Raw genomic sequence first — 23803 nt, 5'->3', positions numbered from 1 at the left:
GATACTGCGCAGGACCCTCAAGCTCCCAGGCCTCTGGTAGAGGACCCGAGCTTGAAGGATAAACCGCCCGCAGGGGCGTGCTGGGTGTTGTTTATATATATATATATATATATATATATATATGTGTATATGTATGTATACATACATACATACATATTGTTTAGAGTAGTAAAATCCAAAACATTGAGACCACCGTGTTCATAGTCATTCATCAATACACTTTTTCTGATGTAATGTGTCCTGTTTTTCCAGAGGAAGTTGAAGAGCATTCGGTCAATATCCTTACAAGTTTTGCCGTCCACATGCAGAGAAATTGCCGCATAAGTCAGTCGAGACAGACCTTCTGCTTTTGAGAGCAATACCCTCCCTCTTAAATTTAAATCTCTCTGCAACCATTGATTTTATTTGGTTTGAGATTTTTTAATAATTGGGGGGAAATTTAGTAAAATTCTGTCTTTTGGATCTTTGCAGATAATCAGACGTAAATATGTTGCTTCATTTTTAACTGTTATATTACAAATACTCTGAACATTACACTCTTTGACAGGTAATAATTGACATTTATTTAAGTTTAGGACCAATCCAGACCCTTTTGAGAAATCCTCTATTACATGTAAAGCAATTGGCACTTGGCTGGCATTTCGATTAAGACTAAAACGAGAAGTGGTGCCATTTTTCATTCTAATAGAACTATTAGCATTGGAATACAGAGTTTTGATAGCTCTGCAGAAGATATCACCAAAACCAAATTTCTGAAGTGTAAGAAATATAAATTCATGCTCAATTGAGTCAAAGGCTTTATAGAAGTCCAGGAGAAGGATAAATGAGTCATCAGATATTAATGCTGAGTAGTCCAGAATATCCAAGACGAGTCTAATATTACTGGAGATGTGTCTGTTTGTCATAAAACCAGACTGTGTCTCATCTACAATATCATCCAAAATATATTTAATTCTTCTAGCTAGCAATAGAGCTAATATTTTATAATCATTATTTAGGAGGCTTATTGGTCTCCAGTTGTCTATAAAAAGTAGGTCCTTCTTAGGTTTGGGAATTAAAGTAATAAGTCCTTGAGTAAGGCTGGGAGGAAGAGTGCCCCTTTCAATACTTTCATTATAAACCTGCAACAAAAACGGTGCAAGCTGAGAAGAAAATGATTTATAGAATTCAGCCACCAGCCCATCTGTGCCTGGAGATTTGTTGTTTTTAAGAAATTCAATAGATGCCAATATCTCTTTTTCAGTAATTGGACTGTCACAAAAAAGCCTATCAGCACTTTTAATTATTTCAACATTGTTGACAGAGTCAATAAATTGGGTAGCGACCTTTGCGTTATAATTGGATTCATACAACTTTGAGTAGAAATTACAACAAAATTGAGTTAAACGCAGACTACTTTAGGCCCGGAAGTAGGATTCGTCACGTCAACACTTAACGACCGGATATGGCGCTCCCCGGAGGCTGCAGCCAGACCCTTCTCTCATCCACAGACTCTGCTTCCTCCACGGAAGACAGTACAAATCTAATTAAAAGCCAATCTAAATAAATGAGTCTTAAGCTGCTTTTTAAAAGAATAAATACAGTCAAGGCAATGTAATGATGGAGGGAGAGCATTCCGTCAGTACCAAGATTTTAAAATGAATTCTAAAATGTACTGGAAGCCAGTGTAATGAACGTAACACTGGTGTAATATGCTCTCTTTTTCGTGTCTTTGTTAAAAGCCTTGCAGCAGCATTCTGGACTAACTGGAGACGGTCAAGATTCCTTTTGCTCAAACAAAGAAAAAGAGTGTTACAATAATCTAAGCGAGATGAAATAAAAGCTGTCATGATCTGCGGAGGCAGACCGTGCGGAAATGTGTGTGGTGGACCCAGGTGCAAACACAAGCGAAGATACAGGAGTGGATTAAACAAAAGCGAGCCTTTTATTATGGCTGATGAAAAGGAACAAACCAGAGTGAGGGCAGCATAAGAGTAGTAGCTCAACAGAAACCTAAACTGGACATAAACTATGGAAAGGCTATGGCTGGAGATACGGAACACAGGGGGTGGGAACACAGACGACGCGACCCAGACTACATGAAACACAGCTGACACACATGAACCATAACGACAGGACAGGAGAGGTGAAACTGAATACACTGACATGAATACAGACTTTCAAAGTAAAACAGGAAACATGGAGATTAGACATGACATGAACTAAACATAACCACGCAGACGTGACACATGAATCAGGGAGACTTAGTACAGGGGGAGATGACATAAACAACTAAGGAACAAGACTAAACAGCAATCTAGAAATTTTAACTAGGTGCACTAAGCTAAGGCACAACAGAAATACAAAAGATACATAAACTCAAACACTGGGTCGCTTGACCCAGGACCATGACAAAAGCATGAATAACCATGAATGAAAATAATGAAATTCTCCATCTACTACAGGTTTGTATCGCACACAATACTATAGATGCCTTTAAAACCAGTGTCAAACACGGTGATAAATCATCACCACCTGAAAAGTTTTTGTTTTTCATAAGCATTTCACTTTAAGCACATAGCAGTATGCTGTGAATCAACGTAAACCAACAGCGAGTATGTTGTCCGTGCAGCCTAGTGTGACTCAGTGTCTGTCCTCTGTGTTTTATACTATGAGAGATTGAGCCCCTCCTGTAGTGGTTTGGTTGCAATGGTGTGTGACAGTGACTCTGATGATGCATTATTAAAACAATGACCTGGGGCCTCATTTACAAAACAGCACATGGGACCATACTAGAAGTGTATATGTGCACAGAGACTAAAATCTGTGTGTCAAAGGATAATCAGGTTTATATAAACTGCAGACAATTCCCCTTTATAAATTAAATGCATATGTGGATCCCTATTTCACGCTCGGCATGGCATTTAACCATAAAAAGACTTTGCAAAGCACCTTGTGAATGGAGATGCATAGCAATGAGCCTGCTGATCGATGGGTCTTTAGTCCTCTAGCAGTGTCCACCACCAAACAGCAAGATGCAAGTTTTACTGCGGGTTTTATTTTTAAATTTTACAGCAGTCTGATTATTTCACAAGATGCTGAATTGATAGCAGCAATCAACATTTTCTTTTCATTCCGTCTGATTCCTGGGGGTCTTCTTTCTAATATTGTAGGGTCTTTACCTTGCGATATAGAATTTAAAGCACCTCGAGGCAACAGTTGTTGTGATTTGACACTATGTAAATAAATTTGAACTGAACAGAATGGAATTGGCTGAACTTGTCTCATGATATGATAATGAGGATGAACCATGCTATTGATGTCATTGTCTTTATTTTAGGGCTGCTCACAATCATTTAAATGTACAGATGGTGAAGTGACAAAAGGTGGAACGTGTGGGTGGCAGCTCAGTGAGCTCTGTGCAAGAACCATCGGGAGAATACAGTAAAGAATTGCCATTATTATAATTATTATTATCATACAACTCCAACTCCATCCACAATTCCAAAGTTGGGACCCGAATCGCAACACAACTGAAAACATATAAGTGTTTAAATTGAGCCATTTTGCTATACAAAATGCCAGCTCATTGTAGCATCACACAGTAGGGACCATGCCATCTTCTTTTAACAACAATCCATTCAATTCAATCAGTACTGTAGGATTCTAGCTGCTCTGTCTGGACTGCAGGCAGGTCAGTTCAACACCCGGACTCATCTTATATGAGGCGATGCTGCTGCAATAGCTGTAGAATGAAGTTTAGTGTTCTGGGTGGGAGCATATGTTGCTCTAAAACCTTTATATACAGTACCTTTCATCACTGATGGTGCCTTTCCAGATGTGCAAGCTGTGGTTTTCATAGACACTGATGCACCCCCATACCATCAGACATGCAGGGTTTTGAAATCTGCTGATAACAGACAGTCCCTCTCCTCTTTTGTTTGGAGGACGTGACATTTGTGTTCTCCAAAACGAATTTAAAAATTTTGATTCGTCTGACAGCAGAACGGTTTCCAACTTTGTCTCAGTCCATTTTAAATGAGCTCTGGTCCAGAGAAGAAGTTTCATTCTGTATGTTGAATCTAGGGCGATTGGTTTCTGGTGTTGATTATTAAATGACCCGAGGAAAAAGTGATAAATGATGAACTTATGTTAAGAGGTCTGATGGAGAAGCCAGTGAACCCCTAAATTCACAATAAAAATCCTTTCTAGGCATTTCACAATGCTGACTGGAGTTTCTTTTATATTTTGTCCTCTGTCGCACCTTTTTGTCCCTAAGGGTTTTTTTCTTACAAAATCTTTTGTTTGTGTTTTCTTGTTTTTAGCACTTTGGGATTTTCAGCCTATAAGCTCTAATGATCATTCTTACACAAGGATTCTTAGCCACAGCAAGTTTCTGCAGGGAGAAAATGCCGCTTTGCTTGAACTCAGAAATTTCACCTGCTTATTTGTCCTGCAGAAATTACATACAATGCTGGAAAAGTATCAACATTATTATGCACTGTTGTAATCCATAATCATATAGAGGTATTTAGCACCTCACACGTCCTCTGCCTGATGGTGTGCAATGGAGTGAGGAAGGTACAGTATTATTTGACATGAAATGTTTGCCTATAGAGCTGCAATTTTCCAACACCCCGAGGTCACTGTCAATTGATTTCAAATTTTTTCAGCACACCAACCCACTGCTACAATCCCATCGTGCTCAATTCGAGCAATTTGCCGTTCATCATAGAAAAGAAATTGGGAGGCTATAGTCACGCTCTCAGCTGTGTTTGAAGACTCTGTTTCTGCTGCCGCTGAAAAATGAAACAATCACCGTGAAGCGGAAGGAAGAAAAATGTGAACGGATACGTCTTCCATTCTAAATGCCACGTCTCACTTTGTGTGTCTACTGTCGTTTGACAACAAAGACATGGCATTGTCCAAGATTGTACAGCATGAAGTCTAAAAACTGATTGCCAACCTCAATTTTCTTCCTGCAGCAATATAATCAGACTGATGTTAAGGATTTCTAAAATCACTGGGACAGTTATTTCCTTGTATTGTCAATGATGTTGCTTTCTTAACAGGTTGGCCCTTCTCCAACACTGTGTGTAAGATGAGCGGCTTTGTGCAGGGCGTGTCAGTGTCTGCATCAGTCTTCACCCTTGTGGCTATTGCTGTTGAAAGGTAAGTGCACATTGTTCTTTGGTTCTTGATGGAATATAACACAATAACAGTGAAATAATTAATGGACAAATATATAAAAATTCTAATAATAATTCTAGTGGTGCAATGTTTGCTCTATTCCTGTTTCATTTTAGAACAATACTATTTACTAACAGCAGCGGACAAATATACACCTTTGGCCTATTGATGGTATGAAAAGTGTATCAAATTGAGCTGATATCTTCCATTAAATGTGAAATTGTCTCAGTTTAAGTATTTGATGCATTTTCTGTGTTATAGCCTACTGTGAATAAAATGTGAGATTTGCAAGTCACTGCGTTCAGTTTTATTTTTACATTTTACAGAGGACCCGAACCTTTCTGGGAACGCCGTTGTTTTTATTTATACATTTAAGTTGGACAGTCCAACCAGCCATACCCAGACTGACAAAAACCCAAAATATTTAACAGCTTTATTTTGTCACTTATTGCTAAGATCACTCTAGGAACTTGCAACCAACATTAATGCAAGGATGTGCAGTCAACTTGTGATCCTGTTGCCTTTGAAATCTGTTTTGTTTTTTTGTTTTTTGAAAATGAAGATCAGATCTGCATCCACTCATATTCATTTGTCATCTTCAGCGTGACCTTGGTGCATTAAGACAACAACAAAATGGCAAGCAGACGCAGTCAGTCTGATAATAGGTCTGTGACTGAATGGAGTTAAGTTCAAAATGACATAAAATCTGTCTGATAATACATCAATTAACAGTTATAAATCAGCAAAAATTGAGATGAGTGTTGTCATCTACATTCACAGAAATTCAAATTAGCTACTCCAACTAGAATCCAACTAAAATGACATACATATGAAAAAGAAGATCCTCCTCAATGATGCAGTTTCTGCAGGAGAGCAACTGAACTGCAATATTAAATGGACACTGCTTTTAGGACAACCTTGATTTCATATAGAAATAACCAGAATGCAACCAGTAGTCAGCCAGTTGAGTCAAGTCCCATATTGCAGAGAGATGTGTCTTTTGCTATTTTGCACAGACTAATGCAAAATGTGCAAATGCAATACACAGTCTGTCTGTGTTTTTAAATTAAACACTAATTATTTGCAAACCTTTGCCAGTTTGACAAAGACTGCAGTCGGTAAAAGTCAGACCGCAAGTGTTTGAGACAGGTTGCCTACTACCTTGGAATAGAAAGTTTTTGGCCAGAAGTTGAAAGTATTGCATGCTCTACCTCGAGGAAATCATTTCATACCTAAAACTACTTTTTAACAAACATGAAAAAATTCAATGCAATTGATATACAACCACAGACTTTTTACATAGGAATGACACATCGGAAACAATTTACACTTTTTCTTTTCTTCTTCCTGTAAAACAGTTGTGATGTAATGGATTTATCTCACAGGGTTAAAAAAAAATTAATTAAACAAGTTATGATATTTATCTCTGAAAACCCACAAGTTTATTTCATTAATTCATAACAATGCTTCTTTTGTTTCCTTGTCCCCTGCAGGTTTCGCTGTATTGTGTACCCACTACGACCCAAGCTGACGGTGTTCGTTGCCAAATTAGCCATCGTCTCGATCTGGGTGTTAGCTGTGGCCTTCATGTGTCCTGCTGCAGTTGCCCTGACTGTGGAGAAAGTCCCTTTCCATTACATGATATATAATAACAACTTCAATCAGACATTGCCCTTGTACACCTGCTACGAAAACTTTGCCAACCCTCGGATGAGAAATGTCTACACAGTGGTTTTGTTTGCACACATCTACCTGCTGCCCCTCACAGTAATCTCACTGATGTACATAAGCATTGGAGTCAAACTGTGTTCTTCTGTGTTTGCAAACAAGGAGCCGCACCTGGCCAATGTTACAGTCCAGGAAGGAAGCAGGAGACACGCTCATCCGAGGGTATCGAGGAAAAAGATAAAGGTGATAAAGATGCTCATTCTGGTAGCTTTGCTTTTCATGTTGTCCTGGTTGCCTCTCTGGACCCTCATGATGATAACAGACTATGCAGACTTGGATGGGAACCAGCTAGACCTTCTGACCAGCTACATCTTCCCCTTCGCACACTGGCTAGCTTTCTCGAACTCCAGCGTCAACCCCATCATCTATGGCTACTACAATGAGAATTTTAAGAGGGGCTTCGAGGCGATATGCAAGTCCAAGCCTTTTTGTTGCATTGTGCAGAGCCAGCTGTGGAGCAGAATTGTTGGGTGGAGGAGGAAAAGAAGGTCTGTGCAAGCACCTTGTGAAGGTACTGTTTCTAGAGAAGTTGTTAATCACAACCATTTTGTGTTGGGACTAAGAAATCGAGTCCATAATGACAACAAGTTGAATGACACGGCTGAGGTGAATAGGAGTGCAAGAGTCGAGAGTGCGGTGGTCCACTCGGGAAGGGCGCTTACGGATCAAGAGTTAGAAATGACTGCTGTCAATAAGAAAAGCAGTAATGAAGAAGAATCAGAAAAAGTTAGTTCACTGGCAATTTCACCGTATCAGGTGTGGGATAATTGAATAATTACAGTGTTAGCAAGAGAAACCCGAAACAAAGCCATACTGTTACACTACCGCCCCATGAAGGACACAGTCATTAACTATCTGATGTCACAGGTTAAATATGGTTACACTTTAAAATGATGGTTAGAGAGTACACATGTTAATTTTCTACAATTAAAATAAGTTTTAGGAGTTGAAATGAAAATAACAGTATGACTAACTAACCCTTCTAACAGTCCATAAACTAAAGACAATCTGACTATATTGGTCACTTTCATATTATTTTCCTGTATCTGAACCACAAACATCCAATAAGGTAAGCAGGTCCTGTCGTCTGTCCTCGCCCTGCTACCAAAAGGTTTGGCTGATCACGTGTGGAGCCACAAAGACGTGTGACCACATCAAAAGATAACAATGCCAGTATTTATGCAGGCTAAATATACAGACCTAATTTAAGATCCATGCACGATCTTTGCCGTCATAAGGCTTGGTCGGTATTTTGTCTCTATTTATTTGAAATAAGAATTAGACTAATAGCCTTTTTTCTGTCTGTGTATCTCATTATCCAGCCTTTGTGCTGAGCACACAAAGACATTTTTGTTACAAAAAAAGTTTTTCAGCTCTTCATTGCACTTTGTACACTTAGCCTGTTTATCCCAAAACTGATATGGCACAACAGCCAAATATTAGTCATCTGATAAAACAACCAGAGTGAAAATTAACATGTTTAAACAAACCACTATGAGCCTTATTAATAGAAACACCCCCCAAAAATATTGGAAGATAAACTAAGACAGATTAGATATTGTGTTAGCCTTTGTATTCAATCATCTGGCAGTTAATATAGCTCAGCTTTGCGTCTTGTGATATGAAATTTGTTCCACGTAGCCTAGGGTTTTGTGTAAACAGTACATGAGAATAAAACATTACATTATCTTGATAGATCGCATCAAATGGAGGGAAAAGTGTAGCATAAAGGATGCTGCATAGGCGCCAGTGAATGATTATGAATGACAAACTACACCACATAATATCTAAAACACTTCATCAGTGTATTAGTTTTGCACCTCTTAGCAAACGTGAATATTTTAATGGAAGACATCCAGCAGTCACTGAAAAACTGCCTTTAAAGAACAATCGAAACGCTACCTCCACAATCATGCAAATGTACAAATGTAAGCAAATTCAGATTCATACTGGAAGCTACTGGTCAACTACCTCAAACTCATTAATACTATGAAACTTCTAAAACATTTAAGTGGCATAAAATGATGAATAAAAAAAGCACAAATACCATTTAATAATTTCATTCTAATATGCTGAAGTTCTTTCTATTCATTAGAAAGTCATTACAAATATTTTCCAATCAGTGGTTAGTCTTGGTGATTGATGCCAGTAAAGCTGATAAATATGGAGCGTGTATCTCGTAATGTGCTAAAAACCACGGTTATGCTTAAAAAAACTACTTTGCATCACAGGAGACAAAAGGAAAAGGAAAAAAAAGCTGCTTGCACGCCCCCACACACACCACAGCCAATTACTGTGCGTAGGTAGGTGTGAATGTTAGATTGTCGAGGCTGGCAGTGGTGATCGTGGATGAATCAGTATCAAAGGCTCTAATCAGCTGCCTTTGGCAACTGATGATTTTCCAGCCGAGCAGAAAGTGTGCCCCCTGTGAAACAAATGGAAGTTGTTAAAATTACAGGGTAACCTTAGAACGTCCACAAATTAAGTGAAATAATATGAAGTGAATGTGATATTAAATGAAACCACAGATATATTGAGGGAGGAGGAAGATGATACTGACAGAGTTTGAAGAACTAAAATGAAATCACACAAGTGGAACAGAAAACGAGTTCTAGAAATGGTACTAATCACAATTTGCGCAACATCTGAAGTAAAACAACAGAGAGAGAGAGATACCGCCAATGTGGATGACAAAAGTACCCAACATGCATTTCTTTGCACATGGTTTGGTTTCTCTAAAATGCAGCAATTAAAGAGGAGGAGCTCCCCCAAAAAACTCATGAATAATGACGCAGGGCCAGATTCATATTTACATTTTTCTTACAGGGAAACTGAATACAGAGTGATGCAGTGTTGCTGCAATCACAGCAAACCTCTCGCCACAGCATTGCAGTCAGTTGCTTTATTACAAATGCAGCATTACTCTCGTTTTGCCTTTTCGTGCTAGATGTTTATATAGGAACGAACAGCATAAAACAAAATGTGAATGTGAGATGTGCTAACTTTAGTTTCCTGCTGTTATCTGCTCCAGAACAAATAACTTAATGGTGTTATGATTACAGTTTTTGGCTGTGGCCATTATTTAAAAATGATTACTTGCTCAAAATAGCATTTCTGTTTTTCTTGGGGGAAAGCTGGTATTTCTTCTGAAAATATAGATTTCAGTTTAAAGGGGATTTCCACTGATTTTTTTAAGCACAGAAAGTAGCTAGAAGAAATTGGCTTTGTAAGCTAAAAATGACCTTAAGTTGAAAAATATACATATGTCCTTTGTAACCACAAAAATTGTTGGTTGCCCATTCATTGCAATGAATGTTGCCAAGAGTTAAGGCAACCAGCTGGTTGAGTTTGAGTGTTCAAAACCCTCAGCCTCAACCAACTCAGGGTTCAGTATCTTGCCCGAGGAACCTTCGACACATGGGCTGGAGGAGCCAGAAATCAAACCCCCAACCTTTTGATTGGTAGATGACCTACTCTACCACCAGCTGTTGCTCAGATGTTAAAGCAAGTCAAACATGTGGGAACCAACCTGTCTCCAAACAACTGCAGTCTTGCAGATTGGCTAAGGTTTGCAAATAACTGGTGTCTGATTTTTTAACTTAGACAATATGTTACAATCAGTTTGCATCGGTCTGCAGACTCATCTGCAACCCGTGTGCAACCCGCCTCTTTGAAGTAGGGGACTTGGCTCAGTTGGTTGCCATGTGGTTATATTCTGGTTGCTCTGCTATTTAAAAGTGTCTATGTCACTTTACATGTAAATTTCTGTTCTGTCATCAATACATCAATCTTCTTTCATTATCTTTGTCCTGACTGAATTATATTTTTGGCAGATATGTTTGGAAAGAGAGCATAAAGCTAAAATATGAGCAGAACTTTTTCCCCCCGTGTTATATGGAAAAAACAAACATTACTAAAATCACTGGATCCCCTTTAAACACTGTGCAGTCACAACACGTAAGATTATGTAAGAACACATATAGTTTAATAGTGATTCCTCACTCATTATTTTCCAGTTTGCAAGCAACTGTTAAAATCACCAGCAAAGTTGATGATAAAGTTTACTAATAGGAGTAAATTAAAGTGAGAATTTACTGGCAAAGTTGTGATGTGCAGCCTCAGACGTCCTCACTAAAGCATCATGGGGCTAATAAGCTGTAAGCTTATAGCTGAGGTTTTTGTGTGTGATATTCGGCATCACTTTAACAAAGATTTTGGGTAACTCAAAGGTTGTTACATTAATGTGACTTATAAAAATTATTTTAAAAACTTTTACAAACCAATCAGATTTCATTTCAACACAAAACTTTTTTCTTACTGTTACTAAGTCAAGCACTTAATTTCATGACTCAGAACATATGTTGTTATCCAGTGTTAATACCTTGTAATATCTAGTGTTGTTTTTAGAATAGAGGTGCTTGGTTACAGACTGTGATATATTAAAAAATACCACTGTTAAATCCTTCAGATGACGGTCTGATCTGAAAAGAATGTATTTTAGAGCAACGTATTTAACTAGTAAATATGCAAGCGTTGTGATCCTCCACAGCAAGAAAGATATCACCATTATTATAGAAATATATGGATGAAAACATGTGTGCTTGTACAAATGTTGTCCCCAGGAGCCTGAACCAAAGAGCAGCATGCAACATAAGGATAGTTTATCTTTACACATGCTGTACTGTGCAAAGGTTCGGGTAAAATAAGGATGTTATGTTTCGACTTCCCTAGATCTTTAAGACATCATCATCACCAAACATCATCTCTTCACTACACTTAAAATGGACATCATTACTGTGTCATCACATTTCTTTAATGAGAAGTGGATCCGACTGAGAAGACAAGGACACTTCACTCATACGGTAGCAAACTCTTCATCACAAGGTAATCAGGGCCTAAATTACACTGTGCTTTATCTTGAACATCATGATGAATTATTTCACACTCAAAACAAGGGATTGAGACCATAAAGTCTTCAGGAAAGTGTTTACTAGATATTAATTAAAGCGAGCGATAGGGTCCCTAACTTGACGACTTGTTTTATGCAATTGGATTTCTTTTCTGCAATCGAAGATGTCGTCTCCTGCTGGCCATTTAAAAGAATGTACTACAGTTCTGTGCAAAGGAACATTTCTCACAACCCCATGATTCAAAAGCTTGTAGAACCACCTTTAGCAGCAATAAAGTAACTGAATTAGAGCAAGTACTGTATTTTACAGACCATAAGGCGCACCAGATTATAAGGTGCACTACTCATACAAAAGGCGCATTAAGTGAAACAAAACAGTCAGATAAGCCAAACTTTACTCATTCTTCTTGCTTCCTCCACTTCTGTACCGTTGATTCATTAATGTTGAATTCTCTCACAGCTACTGTTGTTGCATTATATTAATGACTAACCTCATATTGTGGATCTTTTATCTCAGTTGTTCTCCTGACTAAGGTTTGTTCTGTTTACAGCATCCCACCATATGATTGCATTTGTCGCTAACCATTGGGAACCCTCACAGGGCTCGCAAAATTTCAAAATCCCTGGTAGCCCTTCGGGCAGGGACTCTTCAGTTTTTGGTAGCCCAAAATAAATTTAAGTAGCCCGAATAAGAAAGAGAGCAATTTTTTGATTGATGTTTTGTTTCCTGTTTTGTTTCCGTTACAATATTATACTTTAATGTATAATATTGTAACGGAAACAAAACATTAATCAAAAAATTGTTGAAACACAAATTACAACACTGTATAAAAATTACAGTCATCAACTCAAATACTTGGTTCTAATTGAACAGACATTTCTATGAATTTGTAAGAACTGTGTAGGACATGAATCAGTCTGGGTCAGATCCTGAACTTGAAATTTCCACTGAAGTCACGGGTAAGAGGCAAGTGGAACCAAGATCGAGGCAATTTGCTTTTTGAAGTTTGCAAAGACTGCCAAATTGTGCCAGTGGTAGTTCACTCTTTGCAACATAGTACGCTGTTCTAAACAGATTTTTCAGGTTTATTTTTAGTATGTTATTTGCAATTGGTGTTTGTTCTGGGAAAGATATTGCAGACTGAGCAATAATGCATTTCTTGCATTTCTCATGGGTTCTAATGGGGGCCTTTCTTAAAATGACTGGTCCCAGTAACAAAGGCGCTTGTCGACTCAGAAATCGAGAGAAAACCAACAACACACCCGGAAGAACATTATGTTATTTACACGGGTCCACATAAGTGGTCCACATGTGCGCATTCGCTGTCAAAATAAAAGACGCACCAGATAAGAAGTTGCAACGCGCGTTTGCGTCCATATAAAAAGCACTGTTGTTGTCCGCTAGAGTGGGATTTTCACGGCACATTCTGCACCACATCTCTGTGCGTTCATCATTTGTTTGAAGCCAGCTCACCTCCTGCAACCACTTTCCCGAGAATACGCGCTTCTTTTGTGGTCCTTCTGACATTTGTTTGGAGGTGGAGGAACACCAAAGTAATTGCTTAAAGGAGCTTCTTCGACATCTTTAAGAGTTCTAAACAAATGTCTGTCCTCCTCCTGAAAATCTTATGTATGCAAACACACTTTGCAACTTCTTATCTTGTGCGTGCTTTTTATTTTGACAGCGAATGCGCACCTGCGGACCACTTATGTTCAGCCCTGGTTATTTAGCTCGTCATATTGCAGCCACAGAAATTATTTTGTCCATGAAACCATAAAGCTGCACTTTCTTTTTGCCTTATAGTCTGATTTGTCATAACTTTTCCGTTTTGTGGTCACTTCTTCACCCTGACCTGTCTTATTTGGCTCAGCAGAACTAAAATATATATCCTGCTGCTTTTACACACGCATTCACATAACACTCAGCGATTCTCTGCGCGATCAACCTCTCATATGTTTAAGCTGCGGGAGATTTCACTTGTCATGTTTGCATAGTAAGCTAATGATCGATAAGACGATGTCAGAGGAATTGGTGCGCAAATTATCATCACTCACCAATCAGTGCTGTCGCTCTCTATACACAGTTCGCGCGATTGCAAAGTGAAAGCAAAAAACAAGCGCAAATTCAAACGCGATTTCAATATGTCACATATTGACAGTGGCTCACCGATGACAATGACATAATTACATTTCCAAAAGAATGCAAAAGCATTGACATATATTTTTCCTTCCTATGACAGCCCGACGGGCAGGGCAGAGATAGATTTTGGTAGCCCGACTGGAAAAATCGCTAGCCCCGGGACGTCGGGCTAGCGATTTTGTGAGCCCTGCCTCACGTTAACTTTTTATTGAGAGGAAAAAAGTTAGCTTTCATTCTACAGCTTCACTGTATTGGTTATGCTAACCTTGCTATATCGTTAGCGATCACATAGCACATCATTATATACCAGCTAGTCCAACTTCAGTAACCCTACAAAAGTCAATGCTGTTTGGTTTTCTGTCTTCATTTATGTTAGAAGTGATAGCAGAGCTGTACATTTTGTTTTTTTCACAAATCTCTCAGTCAGAACATGGTCTATCACAGTGGTTCCCAAACTTTTTTTGCTAGGCCCCCTTTGTTTTACAAGAAAAATGTTCGCCCCCCCCCGGCACGCTCACGCACGAACACATCCTCCAACCACACACACCCATATTTTGCACCATTGCGGTTTATTTCACACCTCAAACATTTAGTGAACAATTAAGCAAATGCAAGTAATCTGCAATAAATTACAGGTAGTAAGAAAATAAACTACTAACTCTTTTACACTACGTCCGCACCTACACGGGTATTTTTGAAAACGCAGCTGTTTCGTGCACATGTAAACGGCGTTTCGAATCACCGAAAACTGAGATTTTTAAATCTCCTTTTTTGCGTTTATGTGTGGACGAGGAATACAGAGTTCCTCACGCAACGTCAAAGGTATGTGCCTTTATTCACGTCACGCTGTGCGCCACGTTATTGTAATTATTTTACATGTAGTTGTTTTTTTCCTGTGTAATAATATTCAACATTGCTATCAATACATTTTTCAATCCCTCTGCAAAATGGGTTCAAAAACATAAACAACTGTGGGATACTGTTTGTCCGGAATTTAGACATGGGGAACAAATCGTGGCAGGATGAGCCTGATATTATTTGTACTCCACTGTAACTTTACTGTATAAAGAGATAACATCTCCAAAATGTCAGGAGTAGTTAGTCATTACAACAAGTGTTTGTGAACTTAAAATCAGGAATGTGGAATACTGTTTGTCTGTGATTTGAAGAGCCCAGTGCGTGCTCCCGACAAAGGGAAAACCAATTCTGCAGGGGAGACCTACCTCGGCACTTGTGCAAGTTAGTTGTGCAGGTTTTCTAGTCTTTGGATTAGAATGAAGTTGGTTTGGAAACATATTCAGCGATTTTTCATCTCCTGATTTGTGTTTGTGGAGGCGCCCCATGTAGGGTTGCCAACTCCCTGAAAAATAAATAAGGGACACCTCGTGGCCAGGGCCGGGCGACCCAGTTGTCTTCACCCTTCCCAGTGTGGTGAATTTTCTAGCTCTTTTTTTGTGTGTGAAATTATTTTTTTAACCATTTGACTTGAATTTGATTTAAGTAGATGTGTATTCTTTGTGATATGAACACATGTGAAACAAATGATCATTTAGCCATTTATTTTTAGCTCAAAATGACAACATTAACACATAAAACAGGTCTCTTTCTTAAACAGAAGCCTGTCATGCTTAACTTTTGAGAATATAAGTAAATCTTTCTTTAAAAGAACTTTGTCCTGCTTAACTTAAAATAATAGAAAACAATAGAAAGAAAAATATTCTTGTAACAGTGCACATTTAGTGCATTTAGTACAATTGGCTTCAGTTGAGGTATTATTTCAGCTTTTCTAATGCTAATCAGCTGCTCCCGTTTGAAAACCCGCTTGTTCCCATGATTACGCATCTTAACTCATCATCATTATTCATCTATGTATTACTTTTATGTATTAGTCATCTATTTGTTGTAATCATCTATCCTTGCAGTCGTTTATTACACAAAATAAATTATATTATCACACTTCTGGCCACATAGCGCTGATATTCACTGCACATGCCCATATTAACTTTTTCCAGCCAGGTGTTTTCCTTTTCCCATTCTTCCCTTTCTCTGAGGGGAACAAACATTGCTGCTCTAACGCTGGGCTCACACTGTGCGGTTTTAGGCCCATTTTGAGCCGATTTTTGAGTGATCGGACCGATTTTGGCCTTCATCGTGCATCGTGTAGTATACGTGGGGTAACGAGAAGTGATTAACACCTCACGACCAGCTCCCGATCATCAATCGCTCGTGAGGGTCTCACCACAGCCGCTCACACTGCTCGCGCGCAAACACGTAAACGTCGGTGTAAAAGATGGAGCAGCACGGCTGTGCAGCGTGTGATCTGGACACAAGCGATGGAGGCACAACTTGTAGAACTTTGAAAAGCTCATCCGAGCCTTTTCGATGTGGCATCACAAAATTATCACGACCACAACAACCGTGAAAATAGTTGGATCTACATCGCTGCTCAATCACAGCTGCCCGATCAATGTTTTTCATTAGCAATTTAGCAAAGTTGATGGTGGTGGTGTGTCTGTGTGAGTGTAAGACGGAGAGAGAGAGCGCGACAGATTTTCTGTTATAACCTTCATTTTATGGACGCACAGTGTGAGCACTCAGGTCGCATCAGAGCATCGGGCGGTATAGTGTGAGACCTGCATCGTGACCTACCAACTTCTAACCCCTGCGAGTCAATCGTGCAGTTTGAGCAGGAGCTGAATAACGTGACTGAAAAAAATCGCACAGTGTCTGCCCAGCTTTAGGTGTACTGTCGTCCGAGACTTGCACCACAGTGACGGCATTTGTTTCCCTGTTGGCCATGCTTCTTGTTGTGGTCATCTGTTGTCTTCCGGTATTTTCTCCGTAAGCGACCTTTCCTCGACCAATGAGATGAGCGGTAATCTGAATTGTCATACTCGAATTGTCATAAGTGTGCTGTCAGCTCATTGGTCACAAAGCAGGTGAGGGGCTGGCAATTATGATTTCAAACAAAGTATTAATTCCATTAACATTTATAGACTACTTTTGATTCTCACTGTATTACGGGACAAAGTGCGTCCCTTATTAGCTCAATACGGGACGTGTACTTTTGTTTCGAAATACGGGACGATTCCGTATTTTAAGGGACGGTTGGCAACCCTAGCCCCATGCTAGCAGTGTCCAAGCTTTTTTTTTTTTTTGTTTTTTTCCTTTTCGTACTGCGTCCCCTGCAATGGCTCTGCGCCCCCCCTTCCCACACTTTGGGAAGGTATGGTCTATCATGTTTAAATGGAAACCTGCGAGCTAACTGGTAACTTCTAACTCCATTAAATTTAATAACTTCTGTTTTCATGGATGCCTGGATGTTAAACTTAATTGTTACATCTGGCAAAGCAGCAACGCTGATTATGTTGTTAAAGATGAAAGAATTTAGACAGTTTTTAACTCTCAGTGATGCTGCAGTGTTCGTTTGACTTTAGGACCTGAAGAGGAAGGAGTTTTGGACCCAGATTACTCCAAGTCAGCGAGGCTCCTGACTCTGGTAGCCGTAATGCTCTGACAATCCATCAACCGTTGCGGCTTCGTAGCTTAATACAACCTAAGTCGTATTGAAACATTTTTTGACAGATTTCTGAGCGCTGTGTACCACATAAAATTGGTTTGAGGTCAGCAAAAACAACCAGATTCCATACATAAGGCGCACTGTCAAATTTTGAGAAAACTAAAGAATTTTAAGTGCACCTTATAGTGTGTTGTGGAGGAATTTGGGCTACAGTTCATTAAGATCCTGCCACACTTGGTCATTGCACCACCTTGATTCTTTTCTTTTTCAGCCATTCTGTTGGAGATTTGTTGCTGTGCTCGGGTCCTATTGCATGATTTCAGCCAAGCTTTAGCTGTTAGACCCTGTCAGGCCTCACATCTGACTTTGGAAAACTTTAATGCACAGAGGAATTCATGTTCAATTTAATGTTTTGCAACGTACCCAGGTTCTGCAAACCAAGCTAAAATCATTAACCCTCCACCACCATGCTTGACAGTTGGTATGAGTTCTTTGTGCTGACATGCTAAGTTTGTTTATTTACCAAACATGACACTCTGTATTACAGCCAAACATCTCCACTTTGGTCTCATCTGCCATGAACTTTAACATTTGAAATGCTAATGAGGTTTGAAGAGCTCTTGGGTTTTTTGAAACATTTTGCAGTGCATGGTCTGACCTTGGGGGTGAATTTGCATGAACGCCCTCTCTTAGGAAGAGGGTGGCATCATGTTATCACACACATGAATGTTTCAGACCAACAAACTGACCAACCTTCTGGTTTTATAGAGGTACTCACATTTGGTGATAATCACTTAATCAAATATAATTGATCAACAGCATGTGGCTGCTAATTACTAGAGATGGCACGATACCACATTTTTATGTCCGATACCGATATCATAAATTTGGATATCTGCCGATACCGATATGAATCCGATATAGTGTTTTTTAATCAACAAAACTGTTTTTTTAAATATCTTGCTGCATTTTGTATAAGTTCATACTCAAGTTTAAAACAACAACTACACTAAAGCTATTCTGTTATACCTGTATGCAAAAAAAATGTTTCATAGTTCAGCAATACTGATCAATCTAATAAACTTAAACCTACACCATCCTCCCTATTCTGGTATTTTAAAGAGTACTTAGCAGAAATATTAAGCAACCTAACTAATAGGGTTCCAACTCCCAGCAACAAAAATAAATAAATAAAAAACAGGGAACCACCCCTCACGCTCCACCTCATGATGCTTAATCGACGTAATCAACCTTAATTTGATGCAGTGTGAAAAAAAATGCACAGAAATCAATTATTTTTCAAGAAATATTAAATAGATTCAACATCTTTCTTCAACAAAATTGCAGACTGCACAGATGGTACCTTCACAAAGGAAAAAGTACTATAGCTTACTAGGGTATATATATATATATATATTAGACTTAATAGTTACTATATACAGTAATGGACTTCTATTCATTTTGCATCAAATTAAAACTTTGGCTGTCAGATAATTATTTATTAAAAGCTAGACATTTTAAATGAGAATAAGAAAGAAAAGTATGTCTTTGTGCCCCCTTTTCCCTGTTAATGCCCTATCGGCCCCCCTGGCTAAACTTTGCTAGATCCGCCCCTGCACAGTTACCAGCCGTCAGCTACATAGAAAAGGATCCTGGTGTAGAAAGTAATATTAAATACATTCTAACAACAGCTGATCAAGCTTAAACGTGCTGCTGTTGTTCAGCCGCTGGTTTCCTCTTTCTGGTGCGAAGTGGGCCAAAAGCAAACAAGAGAGACGTACTCCCGACAGAAAAGCCGATCAGCTGATCATTAAGCAGTTTCATGATTGAAGTAGCAGCAAGAAGAGGCAGTCGCTTGTTAAGCTTAACGCAGGAATGCTTTACATTCAGAGATGGACTTACACACTTGCTTTACTTCTCTCGGGGATAACTTTGTCGGAGATGAAATGCCGGGTTGCTAGCGAAGCTCCAAATGCTATCCAGACCACCGACAGGTCCCGCATGCCACAGCCGCTCTATCACGTGATGCATACTGCTCCGACGTGCTAACGTTCTGAGGCGAGTTACGGTGTGTTGCAAGTTTTGTGAGGTGCTTTCGTGATATTTAATAGATCGGATTACATTTTTTATTTTTCTCCGATATCCGATCCAGTAATTTACGTCAGTATCGGACCGATACCGATACGTAATATCGGATCGGTCCATCTCTACTAATTACCCTCTTTGTTCCTATGGAAGCAGTACTTAGTTTTTACTTCAAGTCCTGTGAAAATTGTCTTTTTCACGTGACGGCATGTCCTGGATAATATGTCTTTTATATACAGCCTAGAGCCACTGTGTGAAATTTAGACAATTTGGAGGTGAATCAGGTAGGGGTATTTTCCACATTAGTTATCTGTTATATGTAGCACAGAGCTGTCACGTTCATTCTACTGGAAAGAGTCTGTGTGGATCAGGCGAGGGAGCACCAGGAAAGCTAGAGGATAGAGCCAAGATTATATAGGAGGCAGCAAACATGATGCCTACTTGCTAATGGTAAATGCACCACACTATTGGCTGCATAATTCACACATGAGGGCATCTGAGATCACACAGGTTTGCACATATGTAGGCAGGCCTGATGCAACAGAGTCTAATTTGCACAAGTAAAATGCAAGCGGGCATTGTTTTTCTCCAAATGCCTGTGTTAAAACTGCTTTCATGTAACCTGCTCCTCCATCTACATACAGTATAGGTAGAAAGGCTTATCATAGTCAGGCAATGCTACAACTGTATTTGTCTGTAATGCTTCTTCTGCTTTTTGGTAGATGCAACATGATATCTTGGGTCATTTCTATTTTTTTCAAAGAATTCACACATCTCACACATCTTACATATTTCAAACTTTTAAGTTAGGATTTAAAAAAACTTCTTTATTTGAACTTTTCCCACAAGGTTCCATTTTTTCTATAGCAGCTTCATATAAAGTATGGACCAGGCTTTTAATCTCAATGTGGATGCATTGCTCACAGCTCTAAAACTAGACATTAGTAAATCATATGCCTAATTATTATGTGTCACTGTGATCCACAAGTATGATCACAAATTTGTGTTGCAAACCAACAAAACAAACAAACAAACAAAAAAAACAAGTTGCTACACACAGGAGTCAGGACACAAAAAGAAAAAAAAAAAAAGCTGCTGCCAAAAACAAATCAGAAGTTTGAGGAAAAAACTGAGCTCACAGACAGCTGCATGTGTGAACTTTAATAGCATGCAGCTCCTGCTCTAAAAAAATACAAATAATAAATACATTTAAAAAAAAGTGTAACTTGCTCATTAGCTTAGCAGTGTCCACATATTTAATTCAGCTTCTCAATCTTGTAGCTTTAGCTGTTGTCTACAGGGTTTAGCTTATTAGTTGTTACTATAGGTGTGCTCTATATCTCAGCAAAATCTCATCCAGGATGACAGGTTTTCAAGCAGGTCAAGTGCCTCTTATGCACTTAATTAGTTTAGGTATTTTCTTTATTTCATATGTCATTATACTTAATTTTTAGCAAACCTTAAGCTTGATGCAGACTACTTCTAACAATTATCCACCTCACATCATAACTGACTAAAGTGCCTCTTCATATTAATATTATGTCATTATTAATGTTATTATCTTTTTTTTTTATATAACAGCAATGGTATATTACAATATTTTATTTATATTTTATTTTGTATCCACCAAGGGCTTTGGGTGATCTGCAGTTTCACCCTTTCCCAAGCTATTTCCATCTACAAGCACTGATTTGTCCGGCGCCTGGACATTTCTTTTCTAGCCACTGCTCGTCAGCAGTGAGTTTGGTGGGCTGATTCCCCATTGTCACAGAACTGCAGAGCCTTCTCTGGTACACTTGACTCGGGGGTGGTGGCTGACACGCCCTTCTACTCCGCGCTATTCACAGAGCGGTGTCAGTTTTATGAGGCGGAACCAAGGGTGTAGATTTGGTTTTGGCATTGGTGGGGACGGATGATTCAACCACCGAACCCTGCCCTGTTTCTTTTTTTTCTTCCTTTTTGTCTTTGCTTCTTGATAAAAAAAAAAAGGAGAATATACTTGCCTACATGTGCTATTCTGCATACTTTTAAACCATTTAAAATTACAATTCATAGTTTTATATGTGAATTATATAATGTTACTACTAAAAAATGACTAAGTATTTTAGACTTTATTTACTTCAGCCATATTCCATATAAATCAGGTATCATACAAAAATAAAAATAGCTTCAAATAGAGTCATGACAATAAAAGAATATGACTTTAAGGACTTAACAGCATTACTTCAGTTATAGTACACAAACATCTCTTACACATTAGCACTAAGGGAACACTGAATGACCTGGTGGTTTTTGTCCATAAAACTACTCATCTAAGATTACCACAAAGTAAAAGATCTCTCAGCAAAATTATGCAACCTTTTAGGCACACTATACAAACATTGCTGATGAGTCACACATCAGTAATGTTTGTAGGGTGAGTGCATTTTTAAAACAATTTGTGCAAACTGCACTACAAGGTGGAATATTTGCAAAATCATGACTACTTCATGATATTTTGTCTCAAACATTAACCCTATGAATATGTCAGTACCATTAGGATGAAATTATTGTGTCACCAACATTTTAACATTAGACATATAATGTTAACAGCCTCTGTAAACTAATATCCTGTCTTACTCGAGGCTGCCGTTTTCTCTGACAGTTTCAATCAAAATTAGAAATGCTACTCTGGGAGACTGAAATAACCAATAGTGCTGCATGTTGTGCAGTTAGTTTCCTCCAAAACACGTTATTCATGGTTACATACAATTTTAGACTGATGTGGGCCAAAGCCTAGCATAGCCTGTAACGTTATTGTGACGGACACATTTTATGAGTGAACTTGACTTTAAGTGACTTACAGGTTTCTTTGAAACACTCTCTTATATCCAGCTTCTTCCTTGTTGCTGCCGTCCTCCTCGCCTCCTTGCAGGTCCTCGCAGCGCAGGCTTGCCGCTGATAAAACTAAACAGAGCTCCCTGAAAGGCACAGCCAATCACATTGGCCATATTTGTCATATGAGGTAGGACTCCAGTAGAGAACGTAATTTAACTCTTTCTGCATCACTAGGTGAACGAGACGTTGACAGATCATTTTTCTTTTCTTTCTATCGGTTTTGTTTTTCTTTACTCGAAGAGATCTAATTATTGGTGGGGACGATTCGATAATCGCTGGATATTGGTGGGGACGTGTCCCTTCCGTCCATGCCAAATCTACGCCCGTGGGCGGAACTCAACCTTTCCCCTTTGTCACCAGTACATGGGCTTTTGCAGGATACACAAAGATGGAAGTAGTTCAGCAGTTTATTTGTGCTGTAAAATCAACTTACTTCCAAACACATACACACATAGACATTAGCGCGCTAATTTGTTACGAAGTATTTGACGGCTACCTCTAAAACCAGTCTAAACACAGTTCCTTTCGGCGAACTTAAACTTATTTCACGTGTTTATTTCTTCAAACCCTTGCGGCGGGTTAGACCCCTTTAGACCCTTGCGGCGGGTTAGACCTGTTTGGACCCTTGCAGTGGGTTAGACCTACTGCGCAAAACTTAGACGATTGCGGCGGGTTAGACCTAAACAGTGTTTTCTCACCCTCTGGTTGTTCAGGTCGTCTGGCTGGATCCCAGCGTCGTGGACCAGAACTAATTCACCGGCCTGGACCCAAATTCACGTCCCAGGACTTTCTCCTCTACCTGGAGAGGGCTGTCGACAGACTTCGGTGCTGGCTTCCCACAACGTCAGGATACAGCAGTCAGACCTCGGATTGGAGTCACAGAAACGCGTCTGTTGTTTCCATCGCTGAGCTCGAAGGACCAATTTAAATGACAGGGGATTTCTAAGAATCGCCCCACAGTTCTTCAGCTGAGACACCTGAGTTAGAAAACACAAACACTACAGTCGTCTTTACTTGCGAGGGCAGTCACAGAGCGCTCGTCCTCACAGGAGGCACTCACGGACTCGCGCTCTGTCACTGTCTGCGTTCTTTATTTATACAAGCTTGTGTGTGTACAAAAGTAACAAATTTATTCCAAGAACTTAGAGCTGAGGTTCCCCTTTTCTAAGTCTGTATGTTCTTAGATAAGAGGAAGCTGTTAGATGCTAAATAAGTTTATCACACAAGAGTTCATGTAAAAAGTCACGTAGACATGCGGATTGCTTAGTGATCAATAAAAAACACATTTCATGTAGCTGATCACGCTATGTACAATTTTCTTCTGACAAGGATTTAGCCTCACTCGCTTCTCTCTGTTCATTTAAGTAAAGACCAA

The 23803-nt window shown here is 39.2% G+C and overlaps 1 protein-coding gene across 1 annotated transcript in view; it reads left to right on the top strand.

Annotated features, from left to right (window-relative positions):
- Positions 1–23525, top strand: part of npffr1l2 (neuropeptide FF receptor 1 like 2) — a 77092-nt gene extending 53567 nt beyond the window's left edge. Inside the window, exons 5-7 of the mRNA XM_026188196.1 lie at positions 5052–5151; positions 6663–7408; positions 23142–23525. Coding sequence (XP_026043981.1) covers positions 5052–5151; positions 6663–7408; positions 23142–23356 — 1061 coding nt within the window. The 3' untranslated portion in view covers positions 23357–23525. The remainder of the gene's footprint in view (positions 1–5051; positions 5152–6662; positions 7409–23141) is intronic.
- The last annotated feature ends 278 nt before the right edge of the window (positions 23526–23803 follow it).

This window comes from Astatotilapia calliptera, chromosome 12 (assembly GCF_900246225.1).
Source record: "Astatotilapia calliptera chromosome 12, fAstCal1.2, whole genome shotgun sequence".
In the NCBI taxonomy this organism is placed as follows: Eukaryota; Metazoa; Chordata; class Actinopteri; order Cichliformes; family Cichlidae; genus Astatotilapia; species Astatotilapia calliptera.
Note: the sequence above shows the minus strand (reverse complement) of the source record. Positions and strands in the feature narration are given on the sequence as shown.